At 42.2% G+C, this 15,513-nt stretch overlaps 2 protein-coding genes and 1 long non-coding RNA gene across 4 annotated transcripts in view; 1 reads left to right on the top strand and 2 right to left on the bottom strand.

The window, feature by feature from the left end:
* The window catches only part of LOC129168614 (uncharacterized), a 71,998-nt gene extending 69,579 nt beyond the window's left edge, over positions 1-2,419 (bottom strand). Inside the window, exons 1-2 of the long non-coding RNA XR_008566303.1 lie at positions 2,298-2,419; positions 1,571-1,663 (exon numbers count right to left, since the gene is read on the bottom strand). This is a non-coding gene — a long non-coding RNA (uncharacterized LOC129168614). The remainder of the gene's footprint in view (positions 1-1,570; positions 1,664-2,297) is intronic.
* Positions 2,420-2,775: 356 nt separating this feature from the next.
* ptrh2 (peptidyl-tRNA hydrolase 2) lies at positions 2,776-6,277 on the top strand. The gene is made up of 2 exons (XM_054754842.1): positions 2,776-2,874; positions 3,308-6,277. Exon 2 carries the CDS (start codon positions 3,319-3,321, stop codon positions 3,832-3,834), a length of 516 nt encoding a protein of 171 aa, XP_054610817.1. The 5' UTR covers positions 2,776-2,874; positions 3,308-3,318; the 3' UTR covers positions 3,835-6,277.
* A 324-nt stretch (positions 6,278-6,601) lies between these two features.
* Positions 6,602-15,513, bottom strand: part of cltca (clathrin, heavy chain a (Hc)) — a 36,464-nt gene continuing 27,552 nt past the window's right edge. Inside the window, exons 22-31 of one of the 2 annotated variants that reach the window (XM_054754840.1) lie at positions 14,586-14,743; positions 14,236-14,508; positions 13,837-14,154; positions 12,689-12,820; positions 12,488-12,598; positions 12,202-12,372; positions 11,881-12,102; positions 10,845-10,865; positions 9,190-9,265; positions 6,602-7,724 (exon numbers count right to left, since the gene is read on the bottom strand). In XM_054754840.1, coding sequence (XP_054610815.1) covers positions 7,591-7,724; positions 9,190-9,265; positions 10,845-10,865; positions 11,881-12,102; positions 12,202-12,372; positions 12,488-12,598; positions 12,689-12,820; positions 13,837-14,154; positions 14,236-14,508; positions 14,586-14,743 — 1,616 coding nt within the window. In that variant the 3' untranslated portion in view covers positions 6,602-7,590. The remainder of the gene's footprint in view (positions 7,725-9,189; positions 9,266-10,844; positions 10,866-11,880; positions 12,103-12,201; positions 12,373-12,487; positions 12,599-12,688; positions 12,821-13,836; positions 14,155-14,235; positions 14,509-14,585; positions 14,744-15,513) is intronic. The other variant, XM_054754841.1, reaches the window with a different exon arrangement.

The raw sequence follows: 15,513 nt of genomic DNA, 5'->3' as shown, positions 1-15,513 counted from the left end.
TCAAACTTACTTATTTGTTGATATGATGCACACAGAGCAATGAGCAACTTCACGCTCCGTCTCCTTGCTGCTCCGGTCTCCTCGCGCCGTAAGGCGTTCAGGCACGCCCGTAATTGTGAGTGTTATGCGCTAATTGCGTTTCCTTTTCATTCCCGTACCCCACTTTGGGATCTTCTGAATTAAATCATTTGGAAAGGCCGTCTAGCGGTCACAAAACGGATGCTATTATGATGATGATGGGATGTCTTGTGTTATCCCGATTGGACAACAACGCTCATATTAGAACCGGTTTCAGTCTACACGACTGATCCAGAATTTGAACACACCCCAACATGTCTCCACTTGTACAATTAAAGCAAAACACACACATGCAATACACTTGATGTGCATAATCCAACTATATGATAGATGGGTTCAAAATTTCACCTCTTAATCAGTGTCAATACGTTTTTAAAAAAAAACATGCGTAAGTGAGACATAATAGCTCCAGCTCTCGATTGCGCAACCGCTTCTACCAAAACAACTCAGACCTGTTGAGTAACTCCTGAGGGAGAGAGCATATAAACCTCAGGATGAAGGCTCTAATAGGGTGCAGCGAGCTTGCACGCTTCTAAGATAAGCACGAAAGATTTAATGAATTCCACAATTACAAATGAGGCAGTGCATAATTACACAAGGATGTTAGACAGTGTCTCAGTAAGTACAGCAATCCCTCAAATATCGCGCCTAGTTGCTTCCAGACCCGACCGCGAGGATTCCTTATTTATGAATCAAATATTTTCATGTTTCGACACTACTACATACTGTATGGTTTTTAACATTATTAGAGCCCTCGAGACATACAATAACACCCCTACAGTCACCTTTGCACTCATGTTACCCAATATGGTAGGTATAATCAGAGAAAATAAGACAATTAAAACATAAATAAGACTCGTGCTCATGTGTGTTTCAATGTGACATCGAGGATTGAGAGTTGAGTTTTAGCTGGCGTACGTCCCTACCCTGTGTTATGATGATGATTATGATGGTTATCATTGTGCCGTAGTCAACCGCAATCGAGTGGGGGCGCGGCGTTTGAACCGTCAAGTGGCGAGGGACAATTTTTATCTTTCAAATCTGCGCTCCCTTGCATGGAGTCCAGGAAATTTCATAAATGTTTTATTTGTTGTCGTTGTTTTAAGGAGCATGCACACGCTTTGGAAAAGATCCATATTGCCGTGGACATAGCCTTAACTTCTTAGCATCCCGTAGCGAGCGAACGATGGCAATTAAAGAGAGGAGGGGAGAGTTACTGCAGCTGGAACTAATCGACGCGTGACAACAGTTAGTAGATCCGAAATCAGAGGACAAGGCATTCGTTGAACAAGGGAACGCCGCATGTGGGCAGGTCAGCCGTAAGTCAACGACGTCTTGTTCTGTTCTGTTGTCACATATTTCTTGTGACACAAACCAAAAAGCTACGTTTTCCCCTTCCACACACCTACACTGGGCTGGAGTTTTCATTTTTGTAAGGACAAAAAATATAATTGCAATCAAGGGGAAGTAAGCCTTATGTGCTGCATCTTACCTTTGAGTGCAGGGTGTGGCGATGGGCCAAGCTTCCACGGGGAGATGCAGCTCAAATACACCAGTGTGCCTGAGGGAGGGAGAGCACAGCCGGCTGCGGGACGACAGAAAGAAGGAGAGATTTTCATCATTTGGCTGGAACAAACCACCAGAGAGCCAGTCTAATTCAAGCGCTAGAAATAAACAAATCACATGCCTTAGAGCGTTGTTCTGAGACACTTCGGTTGGTTTCACATAACAAAAACACCTCTGACTGTCACAATTCAACACACATTTAAAAGTCTGATGGCATTGCTATAAGAGGAAATTAGAGTATGACTGCATCTCTGGATCAGAATTCATGAAGAGAAAAAGTTACAGAATAAATATTTAAACCCTGAATGGCATCTATTTTAATCTTTAAAACTATTCAGAAGTCATTACGGTTTTGCAATACTGCAAATTTTAGTATCAATCAAGTAAATACAAGGCCAGTTGTGCCCACCATATAATTATTGGAAACCAAAATGAGTTTCCAAAATTAAAAATATGAAAATGTCCACCAAATTCCTTTTATTGCTCAGTATGCAGCTCTCAGTGGAAAAAGTTTGGACACCTCTGTGTTACCTACGTTGGTCCTCCAGTACAGTGGGGGCTGTTTCCGTATGTATGAACTGTACTGTGTACACTGCGTACTTAGTTCCACTGCGTAGTGCTGTCACGTTCAATCACTGTCATTGCCGACCTACCGGAAATGACGGTCGCATTATTTATCTCTTCTCTCCTTATAGTCGTAAACTACCATAGGACATCGAAGGCGGCACCATCGAGCGGGTTGGTCCGTTGCTGCGATATGTCAGCGTGTCCGCCATATTGGATGTGGCAGATCTGCCTCGTCAACTAATGCACGGAAATAGACCGAACTTCGTGAAGCGCCTTTCTACAAGTGATTTAAGTCAATACCTTTTATTCACTCATTGACCCACACACACACACACACACATAAATATTTGGGAAACAAATAGGCAGAAAAAAACAATACGTATATTCTGTTAGTAAAGTTTTGTTATAACGGCCAAATACAATCATATTTTTTTTGTCAGTATTACCTGTTGCCACAATCAACATGGCGGCGTCGTTGACATTAATTCTACAACCATTGTGGTGTGGAGTGTACAACATCCGGGTACTGACGGGCACTGCATGACACGCCCTTCTGCACTCAATTGAGACAGCCCGAGGGTGGCGGTAATGCAGCTTTGCAGACTTTCGCTTTTTAATAGAAGAAGAAACTTAGCTCAGCTGTCGGCGTGTTGAACAGCTCCAGTGAGTAAATCTTTGCAACTGTTGAGAACCATCTCAGAATAAATCTTTCAAACGGTGTCAATGCATGCATTGTGACAAATACGTGAGCCAACGTCAGTCTTAAGTCTTAAGGACGCGTTCCGCTGACGTAGTTTGCATGTGCTACCTGAAGCTAACGCTAACTCGTCTTGTCGTAATTGAAATAAATGTATATTGAGCTACTGTAACAAATTTAATGAGCAGCATGTTATTGGCTGCATTAGTAAGGAAAAGTTTGATATTCTATCACTTTGTGTTTATCTAAGGGAACAACTGGTGCTACGTAGGATAAAAGTTAAATTAAAAGTTTTGATTAATAGCTTTCGGTTTTTAAACTTCAACGTTTCCTGATAGCACAAAACCCCGTCTGCAAAGTAGGTGAGATTCATCAACAGTTTTTTACTTGATTTTCCAGGTGTTAACAAGATGGACATGCTGTGTGGCCCATTGGGCTTGGGTGTTGTCACAGGACTTGGCTGCGGGATCCTCCTCGGTTGGCACCTGCGGGCGCGTTTGGGTCCAGCCTCCAAAAACCTAATGGCGGCGATGGGGAACGGTTCTAGTGAAGCGAGCGTGATGGGAGAAGGAGGCGAGTTTAAGATGATCCTGGTGGTCCGCAGCGATCTGAAGATGGGCAAAGGCAAGGTGGCGGCCCAGTGCTCTCATGCTGCAGTGGCGGCCTACAAGCAGGTGCAGCGCAGGAACCCAGACCTCCTCAAACAGTGGGAGTACTGCGGCCAGCCCAAAGTGGTGGTCAAGTCTCCCGACGAGGACACCCTCATTCATCTTCTGGGCCACGCCAAGGAAGTGGGGCTCCCTGTGAGTCTGATCCAGGATGCAGGGAGGACACAAATTGCTCCAGGGTCTCGCACGGTACTTGGAATCGGCCCAGGCCCGTCTGATCTCATTGACAAAGTCACTGGAGACCTGAAGCTTTACTAAGTTGTCAGTTGAACGTCCTGTATCCAGCTTCTGTATTGCAACATTGACAGAATTCTGACGAGAAAACTAGTGTCATGTCTTGCTATCAGCGATTGAAAACAGTTTCTAATATTTTGGTTACCTCATTGGGCTAACCTGAAGAAGTTCTCCACCTCTGCACGGCACAATAATAAACTATTTCTTATCCGCCAGTGACAGTTAATACAGCTGCAGTATTGGATCTCAGGGTTTCCTGTACATTCATGTACAACCAACCCCTGGCAAAAATGATGGAATCACCAGTCTCGGAGGATGTTCATTCAGTTGTTTAAATTTGTAGAAAAAAAGCAGATCACAGACATGACACAAAACTAAAGTCATTTCAAATGGCAACTTTCTGGCTTTAAGAAACACAAAAAGAAATCATGAAAAAAAGATGTGGTAGTCAGTAACAGTTACTTTTTTAGACCAATCAGAGGGAAACAATTTTTGGAATCACTCAATTCTGAGGAAAAAATGATGGAATCACCCTGTAAATTTCCATTCCCAAAACTAACACCTGCATCAGATTAGATCTGCTCGTTAGTCTGCAGTTAAACAGGAGTGATCACACCTTGGAGAGCTGTTGCACCAAGTAGACCGACATGAATCATGGCGCCAACACAAGAGATGTCAATTGAAACAAAGGAGAGGATTATCAAACTTCTTAAAGAAGGTAAATCATCACGCAATGTTGCAAAAGATGTTGGTTGTTCACAGTCAGCTGTGTCTAAAATCTGGACCAAGTACAAACAACATGGGAAGGTTGTTAAAGGCAAGCATACTGGTAGACCAAGGAAGACATCAAAGCGTCAAGACAGAAAACTTAAAGCAATATGTCTTGAAAACAGAAAATGCACAGCAAAACAAATGAGGAACAAATGGGAGGAAACTGGAGTCAACGTCTGTGACCGAACTGTAAGAAACCGCCTAAAGGAAATGGGATTTACATCCAGGAAAGCTAAACGAAAGCCATCATTAACACCTAAAGAGAAAAAAACAAGGTTACAATGAGCTAAGGAAAAGCAATCGTGGATGACTGGATGAAAGTCATATTCAGTGATGAATCGTGAATCTGCATTGAGCAAGGTGATGATGCTGGAACTTTTGTTTGGTGCCGTTCCAATGAGATTTATGAAGACGACTGCCTGAAGAAAACATGCACATTTCCACAGTCATTGATGATATGGGGCTGCATGTCAGGTAAAGGCACTGGGGAGATGGCTGTCATTACATCTTCAATAAATGCACAAGTTTACGTTGACATTTTGGACACTTTTCTTATCCCATCAATTGAAAGGGCGTTTGGGGATGATGAAATCATTTTTCAGGATGATAATGCATCTTGCCATAGAGCAAAAACTGTGAAAACATTCCTTGAAGAAAGACACATAAGGTCAATGTCATGGCCTGCAAATAGTCCGGATCTCAATCCAATTGAAAATCTGTGGTGGAAGTTGAAGAAAATGGTCCATGACAAGGCTCCAACCTGCAAAGCTGATCTGGCAAAAGCAATCAGAGAAAGTTGGAGCCAGATTGATGAAGAGTACTGTTTGTCACTCATTAAGTCCATGCCTCTGAGACTGCGAGCTGTTATAAAAGCCAGAGGTGGTGCAACAAAGTACTAGTGGTGTGTTGAAGTATTCTTTTGTTGTTTTTTTTTTTCATGATTCCCTAATTTTTTCCCCCTGATTGGTCTAAAAAAGTAACTGTTATTGACTACCACATCTTTTTTTCTTGATTTCTTTTAGTGTTTCTTAAAGCCAGAAAGTTGCCATTTGAAACGACTTTAGTTTTGTGTCATGTCTGTGATCTGCTTTTTTTCTACAAAATTAAACAACTGAATGAACATCCTCCGAGACTGGTGATTCCTTAATTTTTTCCAGGGGTTGTACTTGTTGCGGCCCACTGCCTGTTTGCCCTCGCTCATCAACTCTTAAAACACACCTGGTCCACAAGAAATGAAGTCACTCGCATGTATTTCACTCCTGTGACCGTGCCGTTTCATCCAGGCGCCGTTCTGCTGTACTGAAGCGTTTTTGTAACCTTGTTAAAACAGTGCTAAAGTAATCCTGTTCCAGTCCTCTGACTGAGCATTCATTCGCAAGCAAGCTAGTGATGACACAGGAGACATGGCAGGACGGCACGAAGGAGATTGATAATTTGGCCAGGGTATGAATAATTTGACATTAACTGTCCTGTATTGTGTAGTTTTGGGAATCCAAAATGCTTGTTAGAAATGCAGATTGTGGGAGTCAATTTGGCACATGAAAATGGGAAAAAAAAATCGAGGCACAAGGTAAAGGGAAAAAGATGAAATGTTGCTAACAAAACTTTGTCTTTAAATATATACATAAAGGTTAGGGGTTTTTTTTGTTTGCTTTTTTAAGCATTTTCACAAAATAAAAATATCAAAATGACCCGCCCCACATCCTTTGATTTGTCATGTTTCCAACTTTTTTTGTAATTGCATTTTGTGTATTTTGTAAGAATTCTTGGATCCGACACTGCTACAGATTGTAAGTCAATTGGAAGTTTTAAATACATGTAGTACTCTAACAATGCTGTTGGGGGCTGGGATCAAACGCACACCCTCTGCCTTAGAATGGCAGCAGCTGTACCATTACACCACCAGATGAATTGTACCATTTTATGCTCTTGTCCTGCTGCGTGCTGTCAATCATTGTAGCAACGAGCGTAGTGTGGATGCGCATCTTTCAGGGCCCTCTTTCATTATTAAGGACAAGACTTTTTGACAAACCAGAAGCCTTTATTTTTAGTGGAAAACAAAACCGCCGTTTCATTCATTACAATCCTGATTATGCACAATCAAGTATCCTAGGTGCACAGTTTAATTCTAGGATCATTTCAATGAGATTATAAGATCAAAAGGAGTTAATGATTTCTCTGTATTGATGCAAACTTGTGATATATGTACTTCAAATGACCATATAGGTCCAGTGACGTGTCTGAATTACAATTTCTGTTTTGAGAAACTGAGCAGCGAACCAGAGTATAGAGCAGAAGCATCTGCACACCCCTCCTGAGTTGGAATGGTCCCGCGTTAGAATAGCATTTAAAGCGCCATGGCATTGGTCTGGATGTAGAAAGTCCTGCATAGACTGGAAAGAGTCGACCTTTTCTTAAAATACGCTCCTTCGACAAATCGGTGGGGACGAGACTGGGACAAATGTAGTGTTTGCGGACTGTGGCGGTCACAAGATCAAATAGCGAGGAGCACAAGTGGGTTTTGTGACAGAATATACAATATTAACGCATTTTACAGTCAGAGGAAGCTGCACACACACACACAACAAAAGGAAGAGGTTCTACATTAATTTCTTCTCACTATGAGTGCAAATCAGATGCTTCACAACAGACCTTTTTTTTTTTTTTTAAACCTGAGAAGAGAACTAGCTCTTCTCCCTGGCCCCCCGTCCACCCTATTGTACATAAACCATTCACCTTTCAAACAAAATAGAAGAAATTAATCTAGTCAATACGGAATGTGAGAAAATTCATCTTTGATTAAATCTTTGAAAAATAAAACATGAGTCCTTCATGAAAGCTTTAAGGGAGGAAAGTACAAAAAAAAGTAAGGGGTTTCTTTGTATGATCCCTAGTTTGTGCTCACATAGAGGGGCAGAGAGACAGACAATAACGGTCTGGTGAATAGACTGTGGCCCATGGATGGATGGTGGCTCCAGCCTACATGTGGAGGATAGGGTAGGGGGCGCTTTACATGCCGTAGCCGAAGCCTGGCGCGGCGGCGGGCTGACCGTATGCTGCAGGTGCCTGGTAGCCGTAGCCATACGCTTGTTGAGGGGGCACAGGCACGCTGGGGCCCGCTGTGAGCATCAGCTGGGGTGTGCCTGCAAAGCACACGCAGTAAAAGCTACATTAGTGAGCTATTAGCTGTACAATAATGTCTACATTCTGTTTAAAACCAGCGCACACTTACAAGGAGCCCAGGAAGCATCACAATGTTTTGTTTTATTCACCTGTGCGTGTTATAATGCGCATGCATGCTGCATGAAGTCAAACAGACACCCGTAAGTCAGTTAAATAAGGTTTAAAAAATGATCAAATATCCCCGTTTCAGCCGTCCGCACACAAACGCCGAGTCGGACTTTTTGAAAATCTCCACTCTGGCCCAAGTTTTGCGTCATTGCCAATTAAGCACGTTAAATGTCGTCACCTGTTTTCTGGTTTCCAAAATTGTAATTTGGAGCGTGTTGCATAGGGTCCCGTTAAGGCAGGTGTGTTCAAGGTGCGGCCTGGGGGCCTGTTTTGTTTTTTTGTCCCAGAGCACATTCTAAAAATATAATTTAACACGAAAACAGCAAAAATGGGAAAATCAGCACTCATTTTACACAAATAAAAGTAAAAATATTAAGAGACAAAGTTGTAAACAACAAAAAGTCTAAAAGAAATGAGGAAAAAAGGTCTTTAGTAGCATAAATTTGATGTGTGAAAGAAAAAAGTCTTTTAAAGTCGTAGTATTATGACAAACAATGAATAAAGTTGTACATTTTGGAAAATTAGGTTGCAGAAAACGTTATAATGCTACAAAAATAGTCCAAATATTATGGGAATGAAGTAGAGATGCTCCCATCGGTCGGCCAAGTTCCGTAAAAAAAAAAAAAAAAAAAAAAAGTCATCAGCAGATGCCGATAAATACCTTTCAAATCCAATCACAAAAATTGATGGGCGTATGGCGGCAGTGAACGCTACAAGTGTGCTGTGCCGCGTAGGGTGGCCAACACCCGTACTGAGCTGACAAGGGACGCAGCTTGTCCCGTATTGAGCTGACGAGGATCAAAACTAGTCTGTAGAACCTCAATGGCTTCAGCTTTCCACAGGCTACGCCCATCTATGCCAGCGTGTTTCATCACTCCCTTATCAAAACCTATTCCCGTTCCACTTTTCTTGCATCTTTGTTGACACACATTGCCTAGCTGTCACTGGTGGCAGCTAGCTGGCTAGAATTAAAACAAAATTATAAAAGGAAATAAAGTCATAATATTATGAAAAGAAAATACAAAAGATTAGTGAAGAATTATTTTTCACCTAGAATTATTTTCACCTATGTCACAAAACTGAGATGCAATCTGTTCTTGAATTACAAGGAACTTCCTAATATATGTAACTTCTTAGCATATTTACCGTACACGTGTTGGGTTGCAAAATAAAGGGGCCCTCATTTTTCAGTATGTGGCCCTCGGTGGAAAAAGGTTGGACACCTCTGATCAATTATTCCATCACAAAGTGGCTTTATACTTTAGTCCACGTCGTGCCCCGTGTATGCAAGCAGGTATTGATGATTAGGATTGTTACCATAGACGATAGGTTGGGTCTCTGTTGCCTGCTCCTCCTCTTTCCGTAGCGACTCTGAGGTTTCAAGCTTGTCCACCTACAAGATAGAGAAAACGGGCTTGAAGAGCACCTAAGGAACACATGTCTTGTGTTTTTGGAAGAGTAGTACGATGTTACGTTGGCCAAAAAGGTACGTCATTTTGATTTTGATGGTGACACTGTTCATCTTTAAGTGGAAAATGATGTGATTAAAATGTGGAATTATCCATTCAACTCCGGGTGAACAGGAGCGGTCCCATGCTGCGTCTGAGTTTGGATAGCGAGAAGGTGAAGGAGGACCAAAACGGGAACAAACCGCCCTGTGCTGCAAATTCTCAGTATCGGTGTTGTCACACATGCTCATGCCCAGTCAGCCATCCAAGGAACGTTTGGAAGAGCCAAATCCAGCCTTCATGCTGTGCATAATCATGTAGAAGAGGTCACGCCAGTTCAACCCACAAATGCTGTAGCGTGTATGCTGGCTTTGGGTGCAAATGTCCAAAGGGTGAAAACTAATTCTTTCAAAGCCAGGACGCTATTAAAAAAATACATCAATGAAAAAGATCATGCTGTGATTGCAAATAGACACGGCAGATTCTAGCACATGTGATGGATTGAAACAATGCTTCATTCCTTCAAAGTCAAAATGTGACTGATCTTTTCTAGCTACAGTCATCCCTCGTTTATCGCGGTTAGTTGGTTCCAGACCTGACCACAAAGTAGGATTCCTCATTTCTAAATGGAATATTTTCATAGTGAGAGCATAGAAAACCTGTTAAAGACCTTCTAAATGTGAGTTTTAGCAATTCTACAATAGCGAGCTGATGTCACACGAGACACTTCCCAGGCCTCGCCTCTTAAAGGCGCACACGGCACAGATATAACAGCACATATACATCTTCTAGATGCCTTATATTTGTACTGTATTTAGGTTCATTTAGACATTTTTATGATTAAAAATGCTCTATTTAATTTGGGCAAAGAATACGTACAATTTGCTTATACTGTATATGCATGTGTTATATTTCACAAAACAGTCATTTATTAGTTAAAACTTTTAATTAATGTTCCAACGTCAATGTGCCAAGGGACCACAGTATAGTTAATTGGAGATTATTTCAGTGTTTCCCCATACGTTCATTTGGACATACATTTGAACCGCCACAAACACGTTGGGCGCTATTTTCTCACCCTCGCTAAGGAACTTCGACCGTAGCTGCTTGTTGTTCCAACTCTGGACAGTAGATGGCATCATAACTCTTAACACACCTGGCAGAGAATAAGATGTAGCAGCATTGCCAATTTAGGGAGTATTCAGACTTCCTTTAAATAAATATTGGACTAACATGAAAGCTGTTCTTCTCTCCCACATCTACCCACCCCAAACCACAGATAGATTACAGTCTTGTGGGAAACACTGCTTATGTCACATTATTATTATTATTATTATTATTTTTAGTCATGTTAAAGAGACGCACTAGTTTAATCCTCAGGCTTACGCCAATTTTAACTAGTGTTTAAAAATGTTGTATTTTCACACCTTGCAAAAAAAAAAAAAAAAAAAAAAAAAGGAAAACCATGCATGATAAAGGCTGCAGTCCTCATAGCTAAATCAAAAATGTGCAGTCCATGTTCACCTGCTCCTCAATTGCATCAACCTGCAAGAGAAGATGTGCAGCACAGAGGACGGTTACAAATGTTTCTTGGACCAGGTCTTGCAATATATGACTTACACCAGGGGTGTGCAAAGTGCGGCCCGCAGCTTATTTTTATTGGCCTGTGGCACATTCTTAAAATCTAATTAGAATTCAGTAGGCTGCATTCGGTCGACAGAGTTTGGACACCCCTGCCATAACATTTGAATTAGGGGTGCACGACAATTACCGAGCCTAAATGAGGAAATTATGACGTCATACTGATAAAACAGTTAATAAAAAAGAAAGAAAGAAAGAAAGAAAACGCTCCAATGACGCGAGATGACCCACACTGTGTGCGTGAGCCAATTTTTTTTCCTCCTGACAGTGACGTTAACGGCCTGTCATAACTTTCCCTGAGCTCAATTGTAAACAAACATTCGCTGTTTCAGAGGAAGACAGTAGTTGTACCAAATGCTCCGTGATGAGGGGGGAAAAATCCCATCGAGCACACAAAAAACCTTATCAGCCACCTGAAATGCCAGCATCGCTACGACGCCCGGGGCTTGTTGTGCCACGGCGTTTGTAAAGTGCAAAAGGTTTGCCAGAGACCACCATGGCGTCATACTGGTTGCACAGAGTGTGTGCCTGAATACAGTGCACCTTGGTGGGCCCTGCCAGGCTCTATGCTCGGGTTTTCCTGACCTCCGTAGCGGCACACCAGCTGCTCGGAGCATGTGTCTGAATATAGTGCACTCTGCTGGGCCACAGGAGATGGCTCCCTCCGCTCTCTACTCTGGTCCTTCTGATAGTAGTGATGTCATGATATTTGATTAGGACAATTCAACAGGTACAGTTGGTCAAATCCAACTTTGTGTCCTTCTTACCTCTAGGTGTGTACAAACTACAGTTAAATCTTAAAATTGTCAGGATCAACTTAAAAAAAAATGCTTCTCTAATTTGAATGTTTAGAAGTTCAACAAGTTTTCACCTGTTATACATTTTTATGCATTTAAAGTCCAAATCTGATGTGACTCACCTTACTGAGGTATTCCCTCATGACCTGAATGAAGTATGGCATAGAAAAGTCCATGATGTTGTGTCTCCACGAAGTCTCCAGCACCACGTCAGGCCGCAGCAGGTCATAGCAGGTGAATAAGCAGGCAGCGAAGCACTCCTTCTTGTTCTCCTGCAGGAACCAGGACAGCAGCTCCTCAGCCAGCTCCGTGTCCTTAGACTCTGATGCGTACTGCATGGCATCCTACAGGGAGGAAAACAGCACAGGCGGGGTCAGGAAGAATCCAGTTGATCCGAAACACAAATATCAGGGAAGTGTGATGCATGGTTGAGGGAAAAACACCTTGTAGAGCTTGTCCTTCTTGCAGAGCTCCACACTCTGTTTCCAGCGGTTGTTGCCCTTAAAGAGATACGCAGCAATTCTTCTGAACTCAATCAGCTCGTGCTTCTCCAAACGCTGAGCCAGTGAGATGTTGTCAAAATTGTCATAAGCATCTATGGACGTCCTCAAAGCCTACAAGTGAGATTTTATTTAATTATTTTTTTGAATGATGCATTTGAATGTTTTGTACAGCCAAAAAAAAAATAATAAAATAAAAAATAAAAAATAAAAAAATCAGCTTGCTCACCTGATAGTCCTCCTCTGTGATGAAGAGGTTGTTAAGTGCTTCGTTGACAGACTTGTTGTTGTGATTCTGCACTGACCGCAGGTAAGGCTTGACCAGTGGCAGCTGTTTGACCTATGGAACCATCACATATCATACACAATCTCAAGCCAAACAAACCTGTCACACACTCTATAAGCTAGCTAGATAAGATAAAAAGGTCACCTTGCTGAAGAAGTTGACAGCACGAGAGTGGTCCAGTCTTGGAGACAGCACTATAAGTAGGTCATTCAGTAACAAGGGTTTGAACTCCAAATAGAACTGGACGGCTTTGTAGTACAGTTCAACATTGGCCACCTACAAGGTTCAAGAGGGAGAGCAAGTCATGGGTGAAATATAAACTTATGACAAAGGAAAACAATAACATGTAAACTATGTGGATTACTATTATCGTGCTGCATTTACTTTTTTAAAGTTAGAACTGGAAAGAAAACATTAAAATAAAAGGACGTGCCTCGATCTGCTCATTTGCTCTTCTGCTCACAGCTTTTCCCACATGCCATCAGACTGCTCAACGAAGCACTCACACACGCAACACACCACACACTCATAGCACTTTATTTATTTATTTATTTGTATTATTTATCTGTATTAATGTCTCTTCTGTTGTTGCTTAATTTATTGGTACCATATGTGTCTTATGTTCTTATTCTTTTTCTTGTGTTTTCTTTCTTTTCTTGGGAGAATGAACAGAATAAGAATTTCATTGCCTGTTTTACTATGCATATGACAATAAAACTCTTGAATATCTTGATTATCTTGAATTTTCAGAGCTTTAAAAATGATACTGGATCCCACTGGGGCAGGTAAGTTTATTTTAATAAAATAAATACATCTTAAAACTCTGCATTCTTCTCCTCTTGGTTGAAACACTGATTCCGCAGCCTGTCCTGCAACCCCCACCACCTCTCAGAGCTGCATAGACACACGCCCCCTTAACCGGTTACGTGCTAACGGTTATCAGCAAACACTCACAAAACAGCTGTCTGTGAAGTGGAGAGATTAAAGGGGCAGTGATTGTGAGGAAGGTCTTCAGCTCCCCAAAAACAGACAGTACTGGCAATTCTAAAATTGTGGCCCAAAACATTAATCACATCTAGCGGGAATCTGAACGCAAAAAAAAATACCCCATTGGTAAGTGAAATGATGAGATAAAAGGTTGAAATTATGCGCTAAAAAGTCATGAAGTACATGAAGTACAACATCACTTAATGGAAGTTTTTAATCTGCCTTTTAAAATGTGTAGAACTAATGAATTTATCCTAGTCAACCATCAAATGTTGCCAAATGCCTGACATGATATCCAAAGATACCTTAGTTATGATGTCTTTGAACTGTCCTTCCTTCCAGGCGTCTGTTGGGTGGTTCATCATGGTGATGATGGCGTTGTCATATTCCTCGTACTTGTCGTACAGGAAAACAAGCTCGGCCCACAGGTGCGCTTGTTCCGCCGCTCTCAGGACCTTGGGGATGTTCACCCTGGACCAGAACAGCTCCAGGTGTTCCCGCATCTTCTGGGGCTTGAACTTGGAGTAAAGGATCGCCAGCTCTGTGAACATGCCCATGTGAGCACGCTCCAGGCCCAGAGCAGCCTCCAGCATTGTGATCAGCTCCTCAAAATATCCACGGTCCTGAGAGAGGGAGGATGACCTCATGTCAGTAAGGGGTTAGTGTCGTCTTTCTTTATTGCATCAAATTTGTTTCTTACTTACCTGGTAGTAATTGATGAGCTCTTCCAGCTCATCTGCGTGCACCACAATGTGGAGGCCGCACATCTGAGCCAGTCGGAATTCCTGGCCATCCACACAGGCGAAGCAGACTTCCTTCCAGGTCCGGGTGCTGTTGGCCTTACGGGCACCATCCACGGCAGCCTGGTATTCTCCGAGGTGCACAAGAGTTGAAGCCAGGCGACCAAAGTTGGAGACGTTGTTGTATAACAGCTTGGCAGCCTCGTACATTTTCTCATCATAGCAGCGGTCGCCAACCTATCAGATGAAAAATATAACAATGACGACACCAGGCGGCACATTGGCATGGTGCACACATGGAGAACAAGGCTAACCTGCTGAATGTGAGCGTTGTTGGGTCCGTTGATGAACTCTTCCAGTTCAGCCAGACGATTGGTCTTTGCTAAGGCAAAGATCAGCTCCGTCTCTACGTAGGACTCACGGGCCTTCTTGCGGGCCATTTGGAGGAATTTGACCAAGTCCTCCCAGTTACCTAAAACCAAGTATGAAGTTATTGACGTGTGGACACAGACTTTCCCTTTGTGGGACACAAAAACAGATGATCTTATTCGTCGTGCTAATCAATCAACCAACTTGTGATACTCTCAGCCTAAGTTGACTGAAAACGGTGACAAAACCTGAAACCATTTTCTCTTCATTCTGCCTTTTTCACTACATCATACAGATTTTTTTTTCATCGGTAAGGTGACATGTCTTATGTTAACTAATGCTAGACATTTTGGCTACTGTGTTTAAGGCTTCCACATTTTGGTGCAACGGTCCCCTGCTGAAGGTTATACTGAGTGTACCTGTGTTCCCTGACTGTATTGCTGTCGGCTATTGACAAAATAAACCGTAGTATTTTGTCATACTGTGATTTGCTATACAAGTACAATGAATCATGTAAGAATCATGCAAGCAGGTAAAGAAATAATTGTTAATCCTGTCGCCGCTCGTTTTTTGTGGTTAACTGGTTCCGGACCGATATGCGCATTTCCGCAAAGTATTAATATACGGAATATCTTTGCAGTTAGAGCATAGAAAACCTGATTATGACTTTCTAAATACGGGTTTTAACATTATTAGAGCCCTGTAGACATGAAATAACACCCCAAGTCACTTTTACACTCCCCTTATTCTTTGTTTACGTCGCATTGCACAGGCTACGGGATCAAAGCAGGTACAACAGACAGCTGCCGCAAGCATAGCAAGCTAGTGATGCAACTAGCTAGCCAACTCTCCAATGTACTTATTCTAAACTTA

Source organism: Dunckerocampus dactyliophorus, chromosome 16 (assembly GCF_027744805.1).
Source record: "Dunckerocampus dactyliophorus isolate RoL2022-P2 chromosome 16, RoL_Ddac_1.1, whole genome shotgun sequence".
Lineage (NCBI taxonomy): Eukaryota > Metazoa > Chordata > Actinopteri > Syngnathiformes > Syngnathidae > Dunckerocampus > Dunckerocampus dactyliophorus.
This window is presented reverse-complemented; position numbering and strand designations above follow the sequence as displayed.

Bases quoted from the DNA above. Each gene is read 5' to 3' on its own strand.
- ptrh2 (XM_054754842.1), top strand. From the start codon at position 3,319: ATGGACATGCTGTGTGGCCCATTGGGCTTGGGTGTTGTCACAGGACTT.